General features: G+C 43.0%; 1 protein-coding gene across 1 annotated transcript; it reads left to right on the top strand.

Moving 5' to 3' along the window:
- Positions 1-23,599, top strand: spata17 (spermatogenesis associated 17; the record flags this gene model as incomplete). The annotated part of the gene is made up of 9 exons (XM_079997228.1): positions 1-68; positions 289-378; positions 1,684-1,765; positions 3,284-3,334; positions 5,660-5,758; positions 16,849-17,064; positions 19,917-20,065; positions 21,638-21,773; positions 23,483-23,599. 9 exons carry the CDS (start codon positions 1-3, stop codon positions 23,597-23,599), a joined length of 1,008 nt encoding a protein of 335 aa, XP_079853354.1.
- Positions 23,600-25,256: the final 1,657 nt, after the last annotated feature.

Below are 25,256 nucleotides of genomic sequence, written 5' to 3'. Positions count from 1 at the left end.
ATGGCGGACTTCGTGAAATTGCGAAGTAAAATAGCGCAAATCGAGGCGGAATGCTTTCGCAGAAACTGGTACGTGAGCGGGTGTCCCTCAAACAAACGAAGCGACATAACGTACCCAAACGCACCGCGCCCCCCCCCCCCCCCATCGCCCTGGTGTTTTAGTGCACAGTGAACGTGACGGGTTCCAGGTCTCGGAATACAATGGCGACGAGAATCATTTTGGCGGTTATGCGAATGTGAAACGTGTTCATAGCTGTTTGTTTGTTTGTTTGTTTGTTTGTTTGTTTAGTCTTGCGGAGGACAGCAGACAGAAAGAGAATCGAGCGGCGTTGCAGATTCAGAGCTGGTTCAAAGGCTGCCAAGTGCGGGCTTACCTCGGGTACGTGACGTGTACACCTCATGAATTGTATTATTATTATTATTATTATTATTATTAGTATTATTATTTCTAGTAGTAGTAGTAGTAGTAATAAAAGCTAAAGTATTCGTTTTTCTATTTTTTTTTCATTATTTTGATTGTATTTCATTCTCATGAATTGTACTTTTTCTTTCTTTCTTCTAAACAATTAATAAAGTATCCATGAGGCTATATGAAAAGGAGATATATATATATACGTAAAGAAAATAAATAATATTTCATTGCACATCGTGAGGCCTGCGGTAGATCCATGGGAGGGTGGGGGAAAGCATTTAGGCGTGCCCCTGATAACTCATTTACAGGGGGAAAACCCTAATATTAGCCCTCTGCTATAATTATCCACCTCCCAGAGCTTTGCAAATGGACTCGGGGAATAAATGTCAGTTCCGTTGCACAGGAGAAATGAATGTCTCTAACTTTGTACTTGGTCCTGTGCTGTGACCCCAGCGCCATTCTGCAGGGTCAGCAGACAAACTTCCAGACAGTAGGTTAATTCAGATTACTTAAGTTAATTGATCAACGCGTTAAGTGGATAATTAGCATCAATTTTAGCCGCCTAAGTGTAACTCCGGGGTTGTGGTATCCCCGCTATAAGCATTGATTTTCTGAGCGTATAAATGGCCTTTAGGAAATTGATGGCCTCGCATCGATGGCCTCGCATCGCAGTGGACTTGCATTTAGAATATGTTTGAAGATGAATACAAATGTGTGGCGACGGCTAAAGAGGCAAAAGTCTTGTCAGACGTGATCGAAAAGCCGAGAGGAGCACAAACCCTTGGTGAGCGTGGGTTTGCGTGTAGGGGCGCGCATACATACGTACATGCATAGGTCAGAGTCTGACCTTTCATCGAGCATGAGAACCACGTACTGGCTTAGTTTATGATCTTTAGTGTGTGTGTGTCTGTGTCCGTGTGTGTGCAGTGAAAGCACTTTGCTATGAAATATTCTGCATATGTTTATTGATATGTTGCTGTTTCACTATTGATCCTATCTCCTGAATGTACAGCAACTATATTAATTAGAAAATTGTTAATTTGAAGTTAATTACATATTTTCTTATTTTAAAAAGACCATTCTTTTTTTCTTGTTGTCGTATTCCCCGGCCTAAAAAAAACCCGAAAACGCTGACATCGAATGTAAAATCACCAATGCTATTCATTATACCCTGTATATATTTTTATTTTCAGCGTTTTCATCCATTTGAGTGCTATAAACGTCTAAATAAATTACGCGTCCAATTCTCTCCCCAATTTGACTTCATAATAGCCTTTTGCACAAGAAGGCGACCATTATCCAGAAGATATGGCGGGGATTCACTGCAAGGGCATGTTTCAGACAAATGGTGAAGGTAAGCCAGCTGCCGGAACGGCTATGGATATATTGATTATGTTATGATAGCACACATTAGAATTCAATTGCTATATTTCTAAGCCCCTGCCTCTGACCTTAAGAAATATAATTCACCCATTACACATTGGGAAATTAGCACTTAGGAAATATGATGTGATATGATATGGAATTCCATCTATATCACTCGTGCTGGGATGCATATAGAAGCAGCGAGGGAGGGATGGAGGGTAGGAAGGGGGGGGCTGTGTCTGTATGTGCGCATGTGGTTGATTGGGGTGCGGGGTGCGGGGGGCTAAAATGCTTTAGTGAAACGAAGACCTGTTTTCAGCATATTGCCTCCAACTGCTTCTTAATTGAACAGATTGTTGATACCGGATCCAATACCCAGTGCTCTCACGTATAATTTTCCCCTGGATGGAGTTTTGTAAACGTATCACAACAAGCTATTTATCACCCTTCTAAATTGACTGTTTGCTAAAGCATAACTGCCAGCCGCCATTTGGGAGGCTTTCAAGAAATGGAAACGGGGCAGATAAACAATGAAGGATGTGTCACGGCGCGCATGGGCTAAAAAGAGGCTGTTTGGTCTCATTTAGAAACAGACGAGCGCTAATTTTAATGGCTCAAAATTGCCAGAGCCCAGTACTTTAAATTAGCCCTAAGAGATACTCCCCCGTCCCCTCCCACCGTACGCTCACTGTATTCCTTTTTTTTTTTTTTTCCCCCTTCACCGTCTTGGTGATGCTATCACGCGCACTGTGACACGCGTGAAGCCTCATTTCAAAACATCAAGCCAAATTTACAACCTCCTTTCAGGTCTTTTGTCTCCCGTTCACCCGTTGCTCTCCCCTCTCTCTCTCTCTCTCTCTCTCTATCTCTCTTTCTCTCCCTCCCTTGTCTTTATTAAAGAGGATGTGTTGAGATATGAATCCCTTTTATGACCGGCTCTCCGGCACGCTCCCCGAAAATGTGCCCCAAGTGGTCGCCCCGGCACGTCCGTCTCGCGGCGGCTGAGCGGCACGCTCGGCATGCCCGCTGAATATTCTCTGGCCCTTTTTGTTGGTCTCTTCTGGCAGCGCTGTCATTGATTATGAAGCCCAGTGGAGAGCGTTTGGCCGTCATACATCTCCATTAGCTCGCAGCTTGACTACCATAGATTTTCTTGGCCCTTGTCTGCGTCGGGGTATTAAAAGAGAGGCACGCACCGCACAGTCCTTCCCCTCGGTACAAAGTCCCACTAACCACTCCTGCTCTCTCTCGCTCTCTCTCTCTCTCTCGCTCTCTCTCTCTCGCACCTCTTCCTCTCTTTCTCCTACTTTCTCTTGCTTCTCACTGAATCGCCTAACCCCCTCCGTCTCCCTCCTCCCCTCCTTCCTTCTACTGTGGCCCCCTATCTGTTTTGCCTGTGTGTGCAATGTATTATGTATTAAGAGCTCTTTATCTTTGATGCCTGCTGTGGACAGATCACAGGGCCAGGAGACAAGAAGTAACACTGTCTTTTCCTTTGTGTTCACAGGAGGCATATTTTATCATGAAGATGAATTTCTACGAAGAGATGGCGGTCAGGGTAAATATCACGCCTGCGCCTCGCATTGGGAGTGCCGTTGCACCGGGAGACTTGCTCCCAATGTGTGCTGGGAGTGAGAGGCCTCACATACGGTATAGCAGTCCGAATGAGTAAAGCAAAAAAAAAAAAAGAATATTATTTATTTTTCTTGATTTTTGACTAAATCATTTCAAGCATCTTCATAAAGGTAAATATAAAGTTAATTAGCCTTATGGATCTTTTCTTTTCTATGTCTCATTTACCTTACGGTGTTGTGATTTTATTCATGTTCCATATTTCATTTATTTCTTTTTACCAGCATGGTTGATACTAATACCATAATTATGCAATATATTTCTCTCCCCCTCCTTACACTCATATCTTGCACTCACACATTTTTATCCATATAACTTCAAAAAATGTAACCGTATTCCTCAATCCTCAGTGAAATATAAATATGCCAAAAAATGTGAAGCTTCCCGTTGCTCCCAGTCGGGCCAGAGTGCAAGTCCATTTGTATCATATTCTGTCCGCAATGTATTCTCCTCATAAAAAGGCCCTCTCTTCCTCTTATTGCCTTGACATTTTCTTCTCTTTAAACCATAAATCATGGAGAATTGGCTTTGACTGATGTTTTGGCATTTTTACACGACGATACTTCATGGAAACCTTATGTGTTTTACAATTCTACAAAACCTTCCCCGTCGGCTAACAATATGGCTCAGCTGAAATCTGTGAATTTATTTATGGCCTCACAAAAAAAAAAATCTCATTGCGCTTATTGAAGTGAGTGTGTCGTCGACTTACCGGGGGGGAAAAAAGGGTATAAAGCCGGGTTTCAGGTTTTATTTAAGAGTGGAATCAAAGCAAAAAAAAAACTGGACCACCCGGTTTGTTCCGGCCGGGTCGGCCTCTGGGACGGTAGACCTTGGAGTCGATGTCTGACCCCAGTTAGAGGTCACTGGGCTGAAGGTAGAGGTTGATAGTAGAGGCTCCTGGAGGCTGGGAACAGAGCACCTTAGCTGCAAATTTACCACAGAGTCGACGGCAGGAAGAAGGGGGAATAATAGGGACGAGAAAAATAGGTGTAGATAAATAGACAAATAAAACTAGAAAACTGAATCTCATCAAGGAAAGCGCTTTTCCCAGTTCATTATTATGACTACCTTTATTTCTAATGAGATTGATGAGAGTCTTTATAGGGCAATTATTTAAGCATGTGCATTAACTTAGAATTATAAATATTTATAATCTCAAGCGTTTTTCGGGCCATTGTACATTCAACCCTGACATCGGCGTTCCATAGTCCAGAGAAAAGCGAGGTGGTCGGGCTGCGCGCACGTGTGTACCTATGAGTTTGGCAGAGTTTGCCGGTAAGCCGGGGAGGGAAGTGAGTGAAGGACGTCTCCGCCCAACCAAGTTGTTGACCGAACGGAATAGTGGAGGAAAGGGTCTTTATGTGCGAGCGAGAGAGGGGAAAAGAAACCGAGAAACAATCATCTCTGGATCCCCTTGTGACACCCTCTTTGAATCAATTTTGATTTCAGGCCTCTCTCCTCTCCCCTCCTTGTTGTCTTCATCGCGGCGTGGTGGCTAACAGAGGATAATGTATTAGCGCCGTAATAGAAACCAGTGTTTACATGCCGCGCCACGGATTTGTATTAGATTCAACAGCATCGATTTCACTAGTCAAAAAAGGTCAGAGAGAAGTCGGGTGGTGGCAATTACTTTATTTAAAATTATCTATTGACTGGGAGATCAATGCTAATTCTAATTTTACTCTTTGTTGTTTTTTTCCCCATCCTCTTGTTCTTCTCCTTCTCTTTTGATTATTCTTTTACCTGCTATGTTTTAATCTCCTAATTAGTCTGAAGGACATCCGCACTCTTGCTTTACAATGGTCCACTAGTGAGTGTGTGAGTGTGTGAGTGTGTGTGTGTGTGTGTGTGTGTGTGTGTGTGTGTGTGTGTGTATGTGTATGTGTATGTGTATGTGTGTGTGTGTGTGTGTGTGTGTGTGTGTGTGTGTGTGTGCATTTTGCATGTCTATGGCAACTAATCTAAAGCCTCCACAATCAATGTGGAGTGATACAGTTAAAGGTGTAGAAGCTCTCTGTCCTACCTCGGCATGTCCCGTCATAGTGTCAGAGATAAATCTATTTTAGGACTTTGTCGAGTCCTGATGAATTATTTCTTCCCTCTCTGGGTCGATGTGATCTAGCGAATGCCAAATAGCACAAAGGAAAAATTTTATGTCTGCCAAATTTACCTTGATAAACCTGTCTTTTAAGTTCACCCGGGCTGCTTGATAGGTTTTGATATTTTTTTGTGTCTTTACCTCTTGCAGATCCAGCGCAGATGGAGAGGCTTTTATGTGAGAAAATACGTCCATAACTACTATGCACGCAAGAGGTTTCTCAATGGACTGGCCATGAAAAATGCATTTGTCAGGTACATCAAATCCAAACATATATATATATATATATATATATATAATATATATATATATATATATATATATAATATATATATATATATATATATATTTTTTTTTTTCAATGTTTAGCTGAGTGACAACATGTCTCATTCCTATTATTTCTTTCAAAAATCTGTCAAAAAGTTATTTTAGTGGTATATGCACATGCTACACACATTTTTAATTATTAAAAGGTATTTAGTTAAATACTGTACTACTACTGCTGCTACTACTACTACTACCACTACTACTATTACTACTTCTACTACTACTACTAGTAATAATAATAATAATAATAATAGTAATAATAATAATAATAGTAATATAATCAATCAGATGATATAGTATATTTTATATTATCTTATCTTATATATGGTTTTATTATGAATTGGAGACAAAGGACCCATTGGATCCCCCCTTGTCCAATACGTTCACCTACTTTTAGATAGTCAAGTAGTAGGTGAACTAGTTTGATCCATAAAGGATGAATTTACATGTTTGTGTACTCATCTCCTTAGAGTGAGAGAAAGACAGATAAAGAAGAAGAGACAGCCAGTCATAGAGGCGTCTCTTAACTTGTGTTTCTGTAATGAGAGAGAGAGAGAGAGAGAGAGAGAGAGAGAGAGAGAGAGAGAGAGAGAGAGAGAGAGAGAGAGAGAGAGAGAGAGAGAGAGAGAAAGCCCTCTAAAGTGCCTGAGGCTGAGAAGGATAGAAGTAAACGATGTGAAGAAATTAAAAATTAGCCTCTGATTTGAACCACGGTAGCACATTAATAAAACATCCTGAGCTCCAGGGCCTACCGCTAGAGATACTTTATTTTTTACAAAAAAAAAAAAACCTTTACATTTAGCTAATAGTCGCATTTTTAATGTTGCAAATATATTTTGCTGGAAAATATCTCAAGGCCTCTTCTAAAATTAAATATTAATTTGTTAAGGTGTACCTTGGATCACTGATTTCCCCTTCTCCCTCATTCTTCCCCTCCGCCTTCCTTCTCCTGTTCATCTTTGGAGGGAGAGGGAAGTGGGATGTTGATGTCCATTAGGGAGGTGGAACCACCCTTGGACTATGTTACCGCAAATTAGCACACACAACACACACGCACGCACGCACGCACACACAATACACACACGCATGCGCACGCACACACGCACGCATGTACGCACACACACACAACCACACACACAATTCTACTGTAAATGTAAAGGTTTTGATTTCACCATCATGCACCTTCACACTGTTTTTTAATTGTTTTATCGTCTCCTAGAAGAGGAAGTGCAGGACACAGTCTAAAATAAACACTTTACTTAAATAATGTGTGTAGAAGTATTTCAGATTATTATTTTTTTTTATCATTTGATTCAACTTCACGCTCCTCGATAATAAAAATCTTCAGAATCTCTCCCCAACTGTTTCAGTAAAGATTAAAAGCTGAGTAAAACGTTTGATTTGAACGCATAGCTTAGAAGAAGGAGGAAATGAGGGGTGTCGGGGAAAATCCATTTTAGGAATGAATTGTTAATAGTTAATAAATAGGTGTGTCATTGTCATTCATCTGAACAATTGCTACTGTTCCATTATCAGCCGTGTAACATCCTTGGTTTCCCCATTAACACAAAATTGCACGGACGGACATACACGCACACACGGAGCCCCCTCGGCAGCGGTTCAAGGTGCGGAGGTCACTCTCTCGCCAGTTAATCACTTGTTTATTTAGTGCTGCCGGGGTCGCAATCAATTAACGCTGCGCCGCAGTTTATTTAAAATATCCTCTCCATGTTTGCCGTGAAGCCCTTGGATCTTACGCTGACCAATCACTCACCCCGCGAAAGGGGCGCTTTTTAATCCACCGGCACCCTTCCTCCATCTGTAAGTCTGTTAGTCTGTCCGTCCGACCAAATAAATTATTCAAAGTTGGACTAATGGTCTCCATTTAGAACAGACTGACTGGCCACGCATGGTAATGATATGGGAACCGCACATGAATCACCGTGGCCGGCGTCCCTCTCTCCGTCCCCTGATGGATCCACCTCCGCGCGAAACCATCTCTGTCATTTTATTAGCCGCGATGCCCGGCTAATACATGCTTACACTATCCCTGTCTCTCCCTCACCTTCCATCGCTCTCTGCCTCCCGCCGTCTCCCCCTCCACCGAGGTAGGCCACAGGTTCACGTTGCTATGTGGCTGTCCACATCCATTGCCCCTCTCGTCCCGCACAGCCTAATGAAGTCAGGACCCCGACGCAATCCCCACTCCGCCACACTTTTCCTTGGTACCCCAACAATTTATCACTTTGTCAGGGAGACACTTAAAGTTCCTAGGCTTTAATAAGGGCATGCTGTGGGACGAGGGGGGCAATTAGGAAAGCAGAGCGAGCCCGCTTTGCATATTTACTAAATGCGCCGGTGTCATTGCTGCCGCCACCACCACGGCCCGTTGGCTCTATGAATTATTCCTCTATCTGCAATAAACAGCTGGGTAATTATTACTGCCCTAATCAGATAAATATTTCTTCCTGTGATGTTGCCACTTTTAACTTGTGATGAGGATAGCGGAGAAGAGGGGCTGACAACGAATTTATGGACTTGGAGTGGCTGAGCAGAACAGTACTGTTTTATGTGTTTTGTTTTGTTTTTCTTTGTGATTTTTTTTTACGCTCTGCGTTTCTCTCTCTTTCTCTGCTGTCTCTCTCTCTCTCTCACTCTGTACTTCTTTCCTCTCTCTTTCCTCTCGTTCTCTTGCGTCCCTCTCAAGGACATTCATGAAAGAAGAGCTGCAATGCAATAGAGAGAGTGTGGGCCTGCCCCGCGATCACTTTCCTATTCTTAGCGTCAGTCTTTCTTTTGCTCCTATTTCTTTCTGATCCAGTCAGGGTGGAGACAAGTTCACTTGTGTCTTTGATTGGATTTGTGTGTGTGTGTGTGTGTGTGTGTGTGTGTGTGTGTGTGTGTGTGTGTGTGTGTGTGTGTGTTGTGTGTGTGTGCGTGTGCGCGCGCGTGCATGCGTGTGCGCACCGCGTGTGTGCGTGCGCACCGCGTGTGTGCGCGCATGTGTGTGTTTGAGCATAATCTGCAAGCTGTACTCACCCTTCGGCTTTAGTAAGCTTCTTTCTTCAGAGAGGGAGAAAACAATGAGGGAAACAGGAGGAAGATGTATGATTGAGAGGGGAAATTTTTCCTCATTTTTTAGTTGTATTGAATCAGGTCAGCTCCAGAGGTCAGACCTTTTCATATTTTCATTTCACTATTACTCGGTGGTTTGAAATGAATGAAGGACTCAAAAGGGACTTAAGGGAGACACTGTGACTGTCTCTAAACTCCCTGAATATCCGTTCCCTTTGCGGTTGATATTGGTTCTGATATTTGATCCTGGTAATGAATTGGTATCTGTGTGTGTGTCAGCGACTAATACACAATGGCTCAATACATTGATTTGTTCACCTTCTGCTAGAAATAATGGACTGGCTCACGGTGCCCTACTTGCCAGCTGTTGAAACATCTGATTTAAACAATTAAAACAGCCAATCAGGTCAAGTCTTCATTAAGTATTAATACCCTGACCAATTAGCTGTTCCGGACGACTGCAGCGCTGGCCTGCTGTGCCACAATGCCTCACTCTCTGATATCCTATCAGTTCTCACTTCTTCACTTTGACCCAGAAAGTGAATTATTGATAAGAAAGGAAAGACTTTAGCTGCTCTCTTTAAGCCATTATAATAATTTCAAAGGCCTGGGTGAAAGTGAATACATGTCACATCTCGCCTCCAAATGATTTGAAGAATGTAAACCATTTAAGATGGGTTTGATTTTACAATAACTGTTGTGACTTACTGGTACCAAATTTAGATTACAATTATCATAAGTACAACATTTTGAAACATATTACCAATGTCCATGAATAGCCACTTAAAATGCAACTTCAGAACGACAGTTAACTCCGAGTCGATCCTTACCTGCACCATTTTCTTTACATAACCAAATTTAAACCGTTTTTTTAAAGTGCAGTATTTCTTTAGAAAATTACTGTAAAGTGAGAAATAATAATTATTATTATTATAGCTGCAGGCAGCAATGCACGGGGTCCAGGTGAGTCGCGTCAGGCACGAATTAGAGTTTTTTCAGTTCCTGTGAAACGCAGCAACTGACACTCACTTCCAACTGACACAAATTACAGTTTTCTGAGGTTCACATGGAAGCAAGCAACCAATCTGTTCTCCCCCTGCTCGGACAATTAATTAACTGCTGGTATTTATGGAGTTTGTGTCTTATATTCTCTTGTGTATCGTGTCAAGCAATGGTGACGCAATGACACGGTGACAACTCTCTCTGACCAATAACAGTTTTCCAAGTTCTCGTGAAACTCAGCATTACTTCCTACCGACACGAGTTACAGTTTTTTGAGTTCCCGTGGAACACGCAGCATCGGCTTCTGCTGTCTGTCGTCTTGACCTGGCACAAATCCTGCGCGAAGCAGCAAATACACACCAATGGAGTCAAGACCGCAGCGCACCGCGCACCTCCATAGGGAAAGCCCCCCCCGCGCCACCCCCTGATATATAACAAATTGGATGATGATGATGTCACAAAGCGCCCCGCTCCACCGCCCTAGCCCGCTCAACCAGCCTAGCCCTCCCTGCTCCGCCATTGTTCAGCTACTTTCGGTATGTCGGCCATAGTTTTTCACTAATTCCTGCTCCAAATATAGATCGATTTGGATCAAACTTGGACCACAAAATCTGTGGAATACCCTGAATCAGACAAGACTTTATGCATGTCTGTGGGTTTGGCAGTTGCTGTGCGCCAGAGTCTTTCAGCTGGCAAAATGCCAAAATGATGTCCCGGTTCTAACGACACCTCAACCGTGTTCAGTGGTTGCCCTGTCCCAGACACCAAAAAGGGCCAAGAAGAATAACAAGAATACGAACAATAACAACAGGGTTCCATCCCTACGGTATCTACCCCTAAATATAGCTGCAGGCAGCAATACACGGGGTCCAGTTTAGTCATGTTAGTTACGTATTACAGGTTTCCGAGGTTTTGTAAAACATGTCGTGGGACGGTTTCTCCAAAGGTTCTGAGAACTTCCTGCGGTGCAAAAACGCCTTCTGTGAGCAATTACAGTTTTCCCGCTAACGCTTCCACGCACACCGTCGCACACAGAGGCATGACCAGTGTGCCGATCAGGACTAATGAGGGTTGCATGTTGTGGCGGTCGGTTGGGTCGACACAGATCGAGGTGCCTTCAGCCGTTACAAATCTGTTTGGCTTTTGTCCACTACATAGCAATTAATAACACTGCGCCTGGGCAGGGAAGCAAAGGTCACCCGCTCAGTGTGACACAAACGTACACATAAATGTGTATGTATGTGTATATACCGTATATATATATATATATATATATATATATATAAATATGCACTGATGTGTTGAGTTGTAAGTTACATAATAAACTAAGCAACAACCAATTTAGCTGCCCAAATAGGGGGCATGCTACTCTCCCTCCCTCTCTCTCTCTCTCTCTTTTTCTCTCTCTCTCTCTCTCTCTCTCTCTCTCTCTCTCTCTCTCTCTCTCTCTCCATCAAACACTTTACCGCACTGGGATGTATTACTCTGCTTAGCACTGCGTACAAACACTCATGGCACACATGCATGCACACAAACGCGCACAGACTGCTCTGCATATTTCATTTATTTTGTAATTTAATCTGGTTGCAAGGAAGAAATAAAAATGCAAAGGCAAAGGGAGTGGTGTGGTGATTTCTTTTTAAATGTCAGCAGCTGCAGAATGTGTTAACCTCCCATTACACACACACTGTGAATTCTCTGATAACTCTGTGCACACTTGTAATTGAAATGGGAAGTTTGGAACACAGAGACAGAGGAAAAAGTATAGAAGGAGAGAAAGAAAGGAGAGCGGGTACGAGAGAAAAGAAAGGAAGGATTCCTGATGAGCAAATGTCTAAATTATTTTTGGTGCTGCCTGGGTCTGAAGAATTAGGTTGGTTTAACATTAAACGTAATGTGTGTGTGTGTGTGTGTGTGTGTGCGTGCGTGCGTGCGTGCGCGCTTGCGTGTGTGTGTTCGTGCATGTGTTTGTGTGTGTGTTCGTGCATGTGTTCGTGTGTGTGGGCGTTTGTGCGCATGTATGGCTTTCCCATCAGCATGGTTTGTGTGTTTTAGTAATTGTTTCTGATTCCCAGTTTAAGTTATTACCCCCTTGCAACAATAAGGCTGTGTGATTGCAGAATGAGATTGCTGTGCATGGGCTTTTAATGCATTCCATTTAGCCAGCTTCGCCTAACAGATGTCACAGACAGACCTGTCCTGGGTGTGCTGATGAAATATATCCATCATCCTCCCACTTATGGCCCCTCTCTCTCTCTCTCTCGCTCTCACTCTTTCCTCCCTTCTTTCTTTGTCTCCCACTAGGCCGGCCTCTCTTTCTTTCTATGTCTCTTCCTCTTTTGTTCTTCTCTTCTTTTTTTTGTGTATCTTGCTGATAACAACCATTAAGCACTTTGTTTTCTGAAGGACAGCTCAGGAAAGGGGTGTTTTTTTACCAGAGATGGCCAAGTTCCAAAAGAACACTTATACAAACACACTCGCATGAAGTATTATCACACTGAAGTGATTTTAAAAATATTATGTGTCAACCCACTCATCTTGGAAGTTCTTCATAAACATGAGGGTTCCCTTGGCCAGTGACATGCTCCGTAATCGATAGAGAAAAGCCCATCACCCGTGTCTGTAAGTCATGGCAAATAGGATGCTGTGAAAAGTTGTGAAAATCCCAATGGCAGATCACCCCATAGCTCATAGGTAAATGTTTAAAACACAATAAGGTTCAAACGTGTGTCTGTGACCTTTGTATCGCAGTTGAATATAAATAAACATGCATCACCTTGATGGCTTTACCTTCTGCCACTACATCTCTTTTGCACATTAAACAGTGATGGTTGAATGGATGAAATAAACAAATTAGCTCAGGAACAAAATCTTAAAAATTACCATATCTCCTCAAATATAAATCGGTAGTCAAATAAAAACCGGGCCTCTAAAAAATGCCGGGTGCGTGGTCTACACAAACAAATTCAAGCCTGCATCAAATACAGACTGGGGAAAAAATGGATTGGAGCTGCGGTGCTGCTGAGCAGAGAGTGCTGCTCAGAAACAAAGCAAATAAAAACATTGTGTTTTTATTGTAGTTGTATTTGATTTACTCCATTTCCTACTGCTTTGTAGCAGATCGCAGATCGCTTCTTGGGGCAAATGCCCCGCTTTGAGCGGTGCCACACTCGAGTTCGCCAAGCAGGAAGTGGCGAACTCGGAAAACTGTAACGAAGTGTAGTTAAGTGTGCTTGTGTGTGTGTGTGTGTGTGTGTGTGTGTGTGTGTGTGTGTGTGTGTGTGTGTGTGTGTGTGTGTGTGTGTGTGTGTGTGTGTGTGTGTGAATTCTGCCCTGTAGGAAGGGTTTGGATGAGCTTGAGGACCTCCGGAAAAGACAGCGAGAGCACCTGGAGTTACAGAAAGAGCAAGTGGCAAATATCCACCGAGCTCACCAACTGCACTACCTCCTCAGTACTAACACAGTAGGTCTACACACGCACACACACACACACACACACACACACACACACACACACACACACACACACACACACACGTACAGAGAGAATCAAAGAGAAAGACCTGGAGTTTCTCATTTTAATTCACACAGTGCTCAGTAGGCCTGCACACAGGTTACAAGAAAGCAGGAATTTGGCTCAAGTCTTCCAAAGTTAGCAAGAGGTGAAGAGAGAGAAATAAATAGGTCAAAAAACACAACCCTGCTGGTATTTCTTTCTCTTTTTATTCTACTCTTCATTGTGACAAACCCTGTTTACACAGTGTGTGTGTGTGTGTGTGTGTGTGTGTGTGTGTGTGTGTGTGTGTGTGTGTGTGTGTGTGTGTGTGTGTGTGTGTGTGTGTGTGTGTGTGTGTGTGTGTGTGTGTGCAGTGGGGTACGTTGTGCATCTCCTCATAGCTCTTTTGATGTGCTGAGTGGAATGTTTTAGTACTTCCCCTGACACAGCTGTGTGTGTGTGTGTGTGTGTGTGTGTGTGTGTGTGTGTGTGTGTGTGTGTGTGTGTGTGTGTGTGTGTGTGTGTGTGTGTGTGTGTGTGTGTGTGTGTGTGTGTGTGTGTGTGTGTGTGTGTGTGTGTGTGTGTACATATGTGACTCACCACTAGGATCATAATGAAGACAAAGGACACTGGTCACTGTTGATTCAGCGTCACAACACAGTTTTTTTTGTATGTTTACCATATGACTCTCTCGCTGCCTCACACCTGCATGTCCGTGCTGTGGTACCGCTACCTGGACTCCTATGGGAGCAATGCAAATATTTTCATTTTTACTTTTAAAATGTTCTTGTAATTATTTAAGGTATCCAAAATAGTGTTTTCTAAAGCTGTAAAGGATTCAAAGATACGTCTTTCCATTATTTTGATTGATGCAGGACACTTTCTTAAGTAGGTGTTTGCTCTTTTTTTTATCTGTCTATCTATTCATTCATGTCCGTGTCTGTCTGTGTGTCAGTCTGTCTCTCTGTTTGTTCTTTTTTTTATTCAGAGTTATTAAGTTAATACTGCTTAGCAGGTCATCCAGACAAGACAAATGCAAATACCCATGAAAGGGAGAAATACATGCATTTATGACACACACACATGTTTTCAAAGCTATTCCTTTGAGCAAAGAAAGAAGAAAGAAAGAAAGAAAGAACAAAATAATCAGATAGTTAAAGAAGCGGAGAAGAAAGTTTACTGTGGGAAGTGTCTCTCTTTGGCTCTCTCTATCTCTACATATGGCAGGGGAGTCTTTCCCTGCATAGCTGTGACCTTGTCAGCAGTGAATGGATGGCTCTCCCACACAGTTCATCCTTTCTCACTTCTCGGACCCAGGCCCACACACACACACACACTCTCACACACACACACACACACACACACGCACACACACACACACACACACACACACACACGCACACACAGAAGAAGACACACGAACACAGTTGCACACACACACACATAGCCAGCCGAAAAGCCCCAAGTCTCTCTGACAGAGACAGAGACGATGTGTTGCCGGGGTCAACATCATTGCTCTTCCTCTGCCTAGGTTAGAACTCTCCGCTTGTGAGCGCGCGTGTGTGTGTGTGTGTGTGTGTGTGTGTGTTTATATCAGGGTGTGCAGGTTTATATGTGTTTATAGATACGCAAATGCATTTGTGTCTATGTGTGTAAACGTGTGTGTGTGTGTGTGTACTCGATTGCGACATGCCGTAGGACAAAATTCTTGGACCCCCCCATGGAGTTTTTTGTTTCCATGTCATACCCGACTCCGACAACTCTACCTTTACTTAACGGACACAGTGGAAAACTTACATTCTGCAGAAATCAATGTGGTGCACAGCCCATTTTAACAGAATGCTACAGGCTGCTGATTGTATTAAAGTAAAATGTGTACAAATATAAAGGTAAAGTATTTTATCCATAAAACAAAATATATTAAAAAATGGTTGATCGTTCATACAACAGAGTGGATATGGTTGACAACATAGATATAAAGGGAAACCTTGTGTCGCATTTTGCATCTTGGTGTCTATTTTGTTGTTATTGTCGTTTTATTTTTTGCATGGGAGGAGGGGTTCTTTAATCACATTTTTTCATTTTGGATGAAGCTTATCTTAAGTGGCTCTTCAACTTTTTTTTTCATGGGAGCAAAAACTAGCGTCACTGTATCACCAAGATCATGTGGGACACCGCCAGCAACGGGCCCGCTGATGATTTTGGGTTGCACCCTTAGTTAAAAGAACCAGAGTCAATGGGGTTGCCGTAATTTCCCTTTACACACATTTGAATACTTGACATTTACATCAGAGGTACTCGCAGTCTAATAATAACACATTTACTAATTAACCATTCTGTTAATGTGTTATTTTAAAAGGAGCGGGGCCCAGGTCAATAGAGTTAGAGCAATTTCCCACTTCTCCTCTCCGTCTCCTCTCCCTCTCTCTGTTGCCCCAGTCATTTAGAGTGGCCTAAATAGCAGACACTGTTATTAGCATATAGAGTAGATAGAGAGTACTCCAACTCTAAGCTTTGGTCTGGTAATTAACACACAGCCAAAAGGATCATTGTGATTTGAATAATTATTACTGGGGCACTCTGTGGCAAATCTCCTATCCCATTTCAGTGTGTTTCTGCGTGTGTCTGCATGTGTGTCTGTTTGTGTGTGTGGAAGAGAGAAAGAAGGATAGTTACAGAGAGAAAAAGAGAGGGAGACAGATGGTTTACATCTTTTTTGTTCATTTAATCTATCTATCTATCTATCTATCTATCTATCTATCTATCTATCTATCTATCTATCTATCTATCTATCTATCTATCTATCTATCTATCTATCTATCTATCTATCTATCTATATGTCGGTGTCTGTTGGTCTGTCTGTCTATCTATCTATCTATCTATCTATCTATCTATCTATCTATCTATCTATGTCTGTCTATCTGTCTATCTGTCTATCTGTCTATCTGTCTGTCTGTCTGTCTGTCTGTCTGTCTGTCGATTGAAAATATACTCTCCAATGCACAGTAAACAGTTGATTTCCTAGTATAAATAAGGCGAGCAAAGTATCTGCACATATTAACCACGTCACTTCTTATTAAGTTGTAATTAAAGGCAATAAAAGTGATTTGGGATTTTTTTTGGTGTCATTAGCAGCCACCGTGGAGCAAAGCGGTAGCATTTCCAGCTCCATTACCTCAGGTCACAAGTAGCTACCTCCACTCTCCAGTGGTGTGTGAATTTGTAGTGAGGAGAAAGACATAAAGCAAAGAGCTAATATCATTTAGCATACCTGATATATGTGCTGTGTCATTTTGCTTATCTTGCTTACATTATTTTTTGCAGAGAGTTTTCATTTCTTCATTTGGAGTAGTCAATCAATTCGTGAAGCGTTCTCTTACTCTCTCTCTCTCTCTCTCTCTCTCTCTCTCTCTCTCTCTTTCTCGCTCTCTCTCTGCAGAGCCCAGGGGTTTTCAACTCTCCCTTCAGGTCATCCCCACATCAGATGGAGCTGCTGCTGAGACAGGCCAAGCCCCAGCCCTCCATCCGACTCCCCCCCAGGGACAGCCCGGTCTCCTCCCTCCCCGGGGCATCCAGGCCCCCTGGCGTCAAAAGCACGAAATCCGGCTGCTCCTCATGGCTCTGCCTCCCACCCATAACCAGCCAGAAACCACAGGTGAGTTGGGTGAAAATTCTATCTGTGCCCTGGAAACAAAGGGAGGCAGGCCAATAGACAGAATGATAAGATTATTAAAGTTATTCAATGAACGTCTCTGGTGGAAATTTAGTTTTCGCGGTTTACAGGTGGTAATTCAGTTGTCGCAATTTACAACACAAGTTACAGAGTAAAAAAATACCCCAAGTATATACAAAGAGGATTGTGTATAATAACTGGAAGTGAACAGCAACACAGGGAGACAAACAGGTTAACACTGAGAGTAAAAGGGACAATTTGACAAGGCAGTGAAAATAAATCTAGGAGCAAGAGAACAAGAGTCAAAGACTTAGGGAGACATTGTTATTATTAGGCTAACTGAGTGCCATATTAATGAACGGCTACCACCCCCCCACCCGCCACCGCCGCTCACACCCGGCCCCCCATTAGGACAGGAGGCTTCCTGATGAAAGCCCAGATCCTTTAAAATTCCTCTTTAAGAAGGATGACATCATTAAAAGGTGGTAGACGGCTCTCTTGGGGATGCCTCAGCGGACCGTTCAAGAGTCTGTTTAATGTGCGCGTACGTATGACCGCGTGTGCGTGTGTGTGTGTGTGTACGTGCGTGTGTGTGCGTGCGTGTCTTTATTCCACTTTTAGATGGGAGAGATGTTTTTGCACTATATGACACGATTTGTAAAAAGAAAAGACAGGCGTTATGTGTGTTATATATACAAAAACTATATCTACCGATTCCTAGATGCTGTCCTTTTAAAACCTTTGTTGAAACTATATCGTAGGTTTTGTTTCATATCATAGTATTTTTTTTTTTTACTTTTCAAAAATAGATTCAAATGATCCTAATCAGAATAGAACTGCCTCCTTACGTAAGATTACTCACTCAAATAGACTCTAAATGTTAGGAAAATATTCAATAGTCAAGACTAAGCAGAAGGTCCTGCTTTGGGGATGCAGTTTTCCAGTTTTAATAGTGGATGTTTAAGAGGAATTATTGATGCAGCGCGTGCGTGTGTGCGTGGGGTTGTGTGTGTTTGTGTGTTTGTTGATGATTTGGTGAGAGGCCACTTTGCCATTTGTGTTATTTACGCTTGGTAGCTCTTAATGGCAAAGTGCTTTCCCTATTATTGGTTTCTAGTAATGTAAAACATAAGTGAGCAGAAATGAGCCGTGGATTTGCCTCGTTTTATTGGCCCACAGTTCATACACACACACACACACACACACACACACACACACACACACACACACACACACACACACACACACTCATCTCCAGCTGGCACTAGTTAGGGTGAGTTCATTAATGGAGGCGAGAGAGTCTCTAGGTGCTGCATGGAGGAGAAGTTATTTATCTACATTTAGACCTATTCCTCTCCCTCCATTTCTCCCTCTTTCTTTCTCCATTCTCACAACTCTCTGGTGTCCTTTCAGCCATCAGTGTCGTTTTTTTTTCCTTTCTTACAAACATGCTAAACTACTCCAGCAGTCTCTCCATGCTGTGTTTGTGTGTGTGTGTGTGTGTGTGTGTGTGAGTGTGTGTGTGTGTGTGTGTGTGTGTGTGTGTGTGTGTGTGTGTGTGTGTGTGTGTGTGTGTGTGTGTGTGTGCGTGCGTGCTTGCGTGCGCCTGTGTGTGTTTTGCTTTTTTCTTACGTTAATTTTCTCTGGACCCCTCTTCTATCCCCATTCTACCTGCCATTTGCATTTTTTATTAGTGTAGGAAGTCCACCCCACTCTATCTCTCCCCCTCTCTCTCTCTCTATCTCTCTCCCTCAGTCTCTCCTTTCTCTCTCCCTCCCTGGTGTGATAACTATCTCGTGGTGATGGATAAGGCAGAGGTTCTGGCTGTGAAAGTGGTCAGGCCAGGCCACTGATCCCGTGGCGATAGGAGCAAGGACGGGGTCCTCTGGCACACAAGTCCAACCCTCCCATTCCCACCCCCCCTTTTTTTAACAACCAAACAACATCTCAAGGTCACACCAAACAAAACAACAACATTTAACTTGATGCGCTTGTCCCAAAGTGAACAGGTTATCGTCGAGAAGGCAGCGCGTGGGACATACAAAGTTTTTTTGTTTTTTTTCCCGTCAAGGTTTGATGAATATGGGGGAGCGTTTTCATCCTCACTGTTGTTTTCTTCTTCAGACAGGTGCACATTGTTAGATGTAAGGACAGAATCGGCAGGGACATCCCAATTCAATATTATAATGATATCTGATTCCCATTCCAATTCAGTAAGTATTGCTAACCACACTGGACGATAGAAGTTTCAAGCTTCCGACGTTGTCAGCTTTGGTTGTTGTGGAAAAAATGTTCTTTATTAGTAACTATTCACGAGCAACTCATGGAGGGAGCTGCCTCTGTGTGTGTCTTTGTTTTTTGTAAAATACCTATCTGTCGAGACCTGTCTGCTTCTCTCTCATTCCGCCTGCGTCTGCCGCTTTGTCACTGCCCCTCCCGCCCAACTATTATGTTTCCTTTGGTATTTCGTGTCCCTTCTCTCTCTCTTTTTCCCTGCTGCCTTATCAATCATTCTCTCACCCTCTCTTTCTGCTCTATCAGCCTCGGTCCCTCACTGTCTCTCTCTCTCTCTCTCTCTCTCTCTCTCTCTCTCTCTCTCTCTCTCTCTTTTCTATCTATCACTGTTCCATTGGGGAGATGAAGGGGATTGGCCCCTGGATTTACCAGTAAGCCATCACTACCTGGGGAAGAAAAGATCAGAGAAAGATAGAACTGGTGTGGGGGGCGAGGGGGGCTGAGATGGAGAGAACATTTTAAAGAGGACCTTAGAGGACCTTTTCTCTTTGTAATGAAGACATCATACAGATGTTTTCTTGTCTGTGTGTGTGTTCTAGGGTCCGTTTAAGGAGCCGAAGGAGGTTTGGGAGCAGCGCCTTCGCTCCCCTGAGCCGTCGCTGCGTCTTCAGATGCCATACACTCGCCTGGAGGACGCCCATGAGGAGCTGCAGAGAGGGGAGGCTACAGTGAGCCTCAGCGACACACCGTACGGAGCGCACACGCACACTCACACTCAAACACACACGCGCACACGCACTCGCACACGCACACGCACACACACACACACACACACACACACACACACACACACACACACACACACACACACCAACATTTTCATAGTGTTACACATGCAGATACTAACTCACATTAAAATGCAAATGTGCACATATTTTTGTCTCAGTGTCAGCATCTCAAGGTACTGGGTAGTTTGCTCTTCTGAACACTTGACTTTATCGTAACGCTCACCCTAACCCTCACTCCCAAAATGAATATATTTTGCTTTCAATATGTATGTAAATGTGACAAATTGGGTGAGATCAAACCATTTGCCGCTAATCAAATTTTTATGCTCTGCGTTAATCAGTTCAAATCAGTTGCTCATCTGCAACAGCACTGTTTAGAACTATTCTGGGCTTTTATTTGTGTTCAGCGTTCCATTTGTTAGAAATTTCAATCCGCTAATTGTGCAATTGTTCAGTTTCGGCTTTATTTGTTTTTACAGCATTTTTACCTAATGTTGATTTCATGCTTACTTAAATGTTCTTATTTATTTATATTTTTTTAATATTCCAGCTTACTTTCAAACTCCACTCACCATCAGTGGGAACGCTGAGTAAAAGACGGCAGCCAAACATTTAATTGATTTTATAACATGTCATTTGGTGTCATCACATGATGTGCTGGGTTAAACCAAGGGAATTATTTTTTTACTTGTTCCCGAGGCAGAGTCTTGGGTATAATTTAGAAAATCAACTTGAGTGTAATTAACAGCTGACACGTATCTTAAGGCACAGCTTGCTATTCATGCTCTCTCACACACATCGACACACATGCACATACATACATACGCACACACACACACACACACACACACACACACACACACACACACACACACACACACACACACACACACACACAAAAAGACCCTCATATTATTTGCATTATTTGAGCATCAGATCCCTGTCCCGGGGAAAAGCAGATCTGCTCCAATTTGGATTTGTCCTCCAGAAGAGCAGGCCAAGGGTGTCTACTGCACACACCTCTATTCTACCTGGTCTTTATCTGGAATTGATTAGACAATCCATACCTTTAGGACGATATCATGTGATTTGATTGGTAAATACGTTGATTCGTTGAGACTTAATAAAGAAAGTTTTTGACATTTTATCAGTTTTTCTCAAAGGCATTATCGATATGTGATATATGTGATATGTAAAGCTGATCGTGAGGAGATGTCGTTTTTTGCTAGGGTTAGGAATAAGATGTTATGCACAACTTGCATAAAAGACAGGTCCGAATTTTAGAACATTGAAATAAATGCAGCGACATGAGATGTGGAATGAACATTTTTAGGCCACATGTTAATGAACAATAAAATAAAATATACATATAATAAAATACAATATACATAAAATATATATTTATACATGGAATGTAAATGAATGACCTTGCTTATACATTACACCCAATCATCATTATCTTGATATATACTGTCTTCAGATTTTTTTTAGATCCTTCATCAATCCAGCTCCTGACCCTTCTCCTATCACAGGTTTCTGCCTTTCTCCAAAGCCCACCAAAGAAGCAGGAAGTACGAGCGTCTCCTCCATTGCACCTCCTCCATCCATTCATTAGACTATGGCACCAAGCACTTCAGAGAGGACACCGACCGCCTTAAGGAGAAGGAAGTAGGCAATACAGTATACCCTCCTTCTCTCACACACACACTCATACACAGGCTAGGATTTTGGCCACCTCCATGAAGTCTTTGTTACCAGAGCCCCTCCCACTCTCACCCAACCACCCAACTGTGAAGAGACATATCGCCCAAGAACGCTCCCTTTCCTGCATGCACTTGCTAAAAACATTCTCCAAGAGGAACCAATGGTTTCTCTCCTCTGATAGAAAAAAAAAAGCACCATGCACCAGCCCCTCCAACTTTCACTGTACAAATTTGTCAAAAGTGACAGCAATTTAATAAATCGCCGTTCTTCATCACACGTGTATGCACACCCACCCACACACTTACACACACACACATATACGAGCAATTCCCACTCAAGCCCTCGACTGCCCTCTCTTCATGTATACGTAAATGAGGTGTGTGTGAGAGTGTGCACAGGCCCTGCGGTCTGGTCCAGGCATTAGGTAATTGACTGTGTCTTTGCTCAAGGCCTTTCATGGATCACCGTCCTTTATTAGCTCACTTCCGAGCATGCACACACATACGCACACACACACACATACAGAAAGTTCCCAGCAGCCCCCAACCATCCCACCCCTCCCGGCCGCCTCCCAGACCCAATTGCCCGTAAACGAGTAGCAAAACCAGAGAATAAAGGGGAGCAAGGGAAGAACAGGAGAGCAGTGGCAGGGGAACCAGCTATTCCAAGGCCTGGGGAAGGGGAGATAAATAAGAATGTGTGTGTGTATGTGTGTGTGTGTGTGTGTGTGTGTGTGTGTGTGTGTGTGTGTGTGTGTGTGTGTGTGTGTGTGTGTGTGTGGGGGGGGGGGGTGGGTGGGTGGGTGTGTGTGTGTGTGTGTACGCGTGTGTGTGTATATTGAGATGCCAGCGGTCTTCTGCAGTTGAGAGGACAAGCTTGGCGAGGATGGAGGAAAGGAGGGACGGTTTTGATTTAGAGTGTCTCTGTTGGTTTATGCCTCTTTGGAACAAGATGTATCCAGCCTGTATGTGTGCGTGTGTGTGCGTTTGTGTGTGTGTGTGTGTGTGTGTGCGTGCTCTTGTTTGTTTCTGGAGGGGGTGGTGGCAGGGTATGCGTGTGTGAACATTTTTAATGGTCTTTATTAAACCACATTGTAGAACCTCTTGTATATAATATTATTCTTATAATATTTCCTTTACATTTAGTGCCACACTTATGACGCGTTGTAAGGTGCCAGGTGGGATTAGTTGCATTTTCTCGTCCGTGAGGTTGTGATCACTGAGTTTTCGATGTGTTTAAGCCTGTGTCTACATGCAAAATATATTATGTATTAGTGTTTTCAATTTTTTTTTCTTTGGAGTTAAATTGAGAGATACAGATTTGTATTTTTTTGTACAAATGGCAACGGCCGTATCTGTTATTATCTTATATCTCTAATTATCGTCATATAAATCCAAAGCTGAAGAGTGTTCCTGCTTCCCATTTGCTTCCTATGGTAGCGGCTCTGCTCCTCAGATGATTTTCAATGGTGATGAAGTTAATCTATTTTGTCTGCACCTCCGCCATGTCAGACCACTGTCAATCACAGCACATCAGACCCCTGACGAAGGCCATCATTCTGTTTATTTTTCTCTATATACAGTCTCTCACTTTCCCCGCTCTCTCTCTCTCTCTCTCTCTATCTCTCTTTGTTGTAATTAGTGTGTTAGTCCTATCGCTGGCATCACCCCCAGCTAAAGCAGCAGCCAGCAGAGCCTCTTGTCACAGCTCAAAGAGCCAATGGAGTGGACAGCTCGGCGCTGGTACTCATCATCAACATACCCCCGCCTCCCATCAGCCGCATTGTGTAGCGGCATTCTCTAGCCGGGATCCTAATTATTTCTAAACCCAGTCCATGGCGCCCTACCCCAGCCCCTGACATATTACCTAGTTGCTCTTGTTATCGTCACCAGAAGCCTCGCTGTGTTCCTCGCTGTGGCCCAGGGCCTCATTAGGAATGTTGTCCTGTTTTCTTGTCTGACTTCAGGCCTTACCGCCTGGTGTTCCAGCTCTGCCTTCACAGCAGCATGCACACAGTGTCCTCAGTACAGACTGGGCCATAGACATGGCTGCCGATGTTCAGGCTTTCTTTTATAACTCAGCCATGTTGTTACAGCAAGACCACGCATCACGCCAAGCGCACCTCAGTTTGACCTCACACGGACACTCGCACATGCTTGCGCACACGATTGCATGCTTGCGCGTACAAAGGCTGATCCTCAATTAACCAGGAACCCAACTTGTTTCCTGCGCTAAGTGGGGCTGCGTCATGATTGCCCTTGCCCTAGCCCTCATGCGTCCCTGCCTCCAACTACATTAAGGTTCTGCGCCCCAGGCCGACTTCTTTACCCCAAGCCTCGGTCTCCATACAGAGACTTCACATCAGCATTAGCCCCAGTGCTCTGACTCAGATCTAAAATTTGAAAGGTTCAAACCCTAGTCTGTGATTTAAAGACTCTACTGTCTGTGAGATATTACTCACAATTACATTTTTTTTAAATGGCAAGATTCTGGATTGCCAGGGTCCTTAAAGAAAGGACAATACAGAAAAAACAGGCACTGAAAGGTCCATTGCAAGTTAGTAAAGTAAAGGTCTCTCTCAAATGCACTGAGTGAGATTCAGAATTCAAATCTGGGAAAGCCCTCTACATCCTTTGCTAATTTTATGATTGTGTCATTAGCAGTGTCACCGGCGGTGCTGCCTGTAACCACAAAAACTGGCTAATTAGGAGGAGATGTGCTAATCAAGTACACTACAATGAGTGGTCACATCTGTGTCTCTATGTGCTCCAAGCTTTCCCTTCCTCTCGCATTAGACTGATACCCATCTCAACTTAGCTAAAACTCATCTCAATAGAACCAACTATATATACATATATATATATATATATATATACACACACACACACACACACACACACACACACACACACACACACACACACACACAAATGGTTGGATATGGACCTCAGTTTTGGTGTCAGAGTTCAGGTTTTTGGTGTAACAGGGAAAATACATTTTAAAAATAAGGAAAATAAATAACTTTAATTTATTTTTGAATGATTGGGGCCTCATTTGAACAGCTGAATGGGGTGAACTAAAAATATTCAACATGTTGCACTGTAAATTCTGCTTGTAGCTTACTCACAGTGTTGCACCCTGGGTAGGTGGAAGTCAGGGAGGTTCGATACGCAATTAGCCAATGTTTTGTCTAATTATAGCTCTTTTCACAGTCAGTGAATTAGAAAAACGTAGCCTAGTTAGCCCGAGTGTAATGATACAGTTGCCTGTATTCTCCTGCCAAAGCATTAATAAAATCCCCACTACTCCAAGGAAGGAACCAGACATTATAAAAACTTACCAACAAAGAGCCACACTCCATAGACTATAATATATACAGTATATATATATAGATAGATAGACAGATAGATAGATAGATAGATCACCATGTAATGTGTATGGAGTTCA

The sequence above is a fragment of the Zeus faber genome (genome assembly GCF_960531495.2).
Source record: "Zeus faber genome assembly, chromosome: 3".
Classification (NCBI taxonomy): Eukaryota; Metazoa; Chordata; class Actinopteri; order Zeiformes; family Zeidae; genus Zeus; species Zeus faber.
Note: the sequence above shows the minus strand (reverse complement) of the source record. Positions and strands in the feature narration are given on the sequence as shown.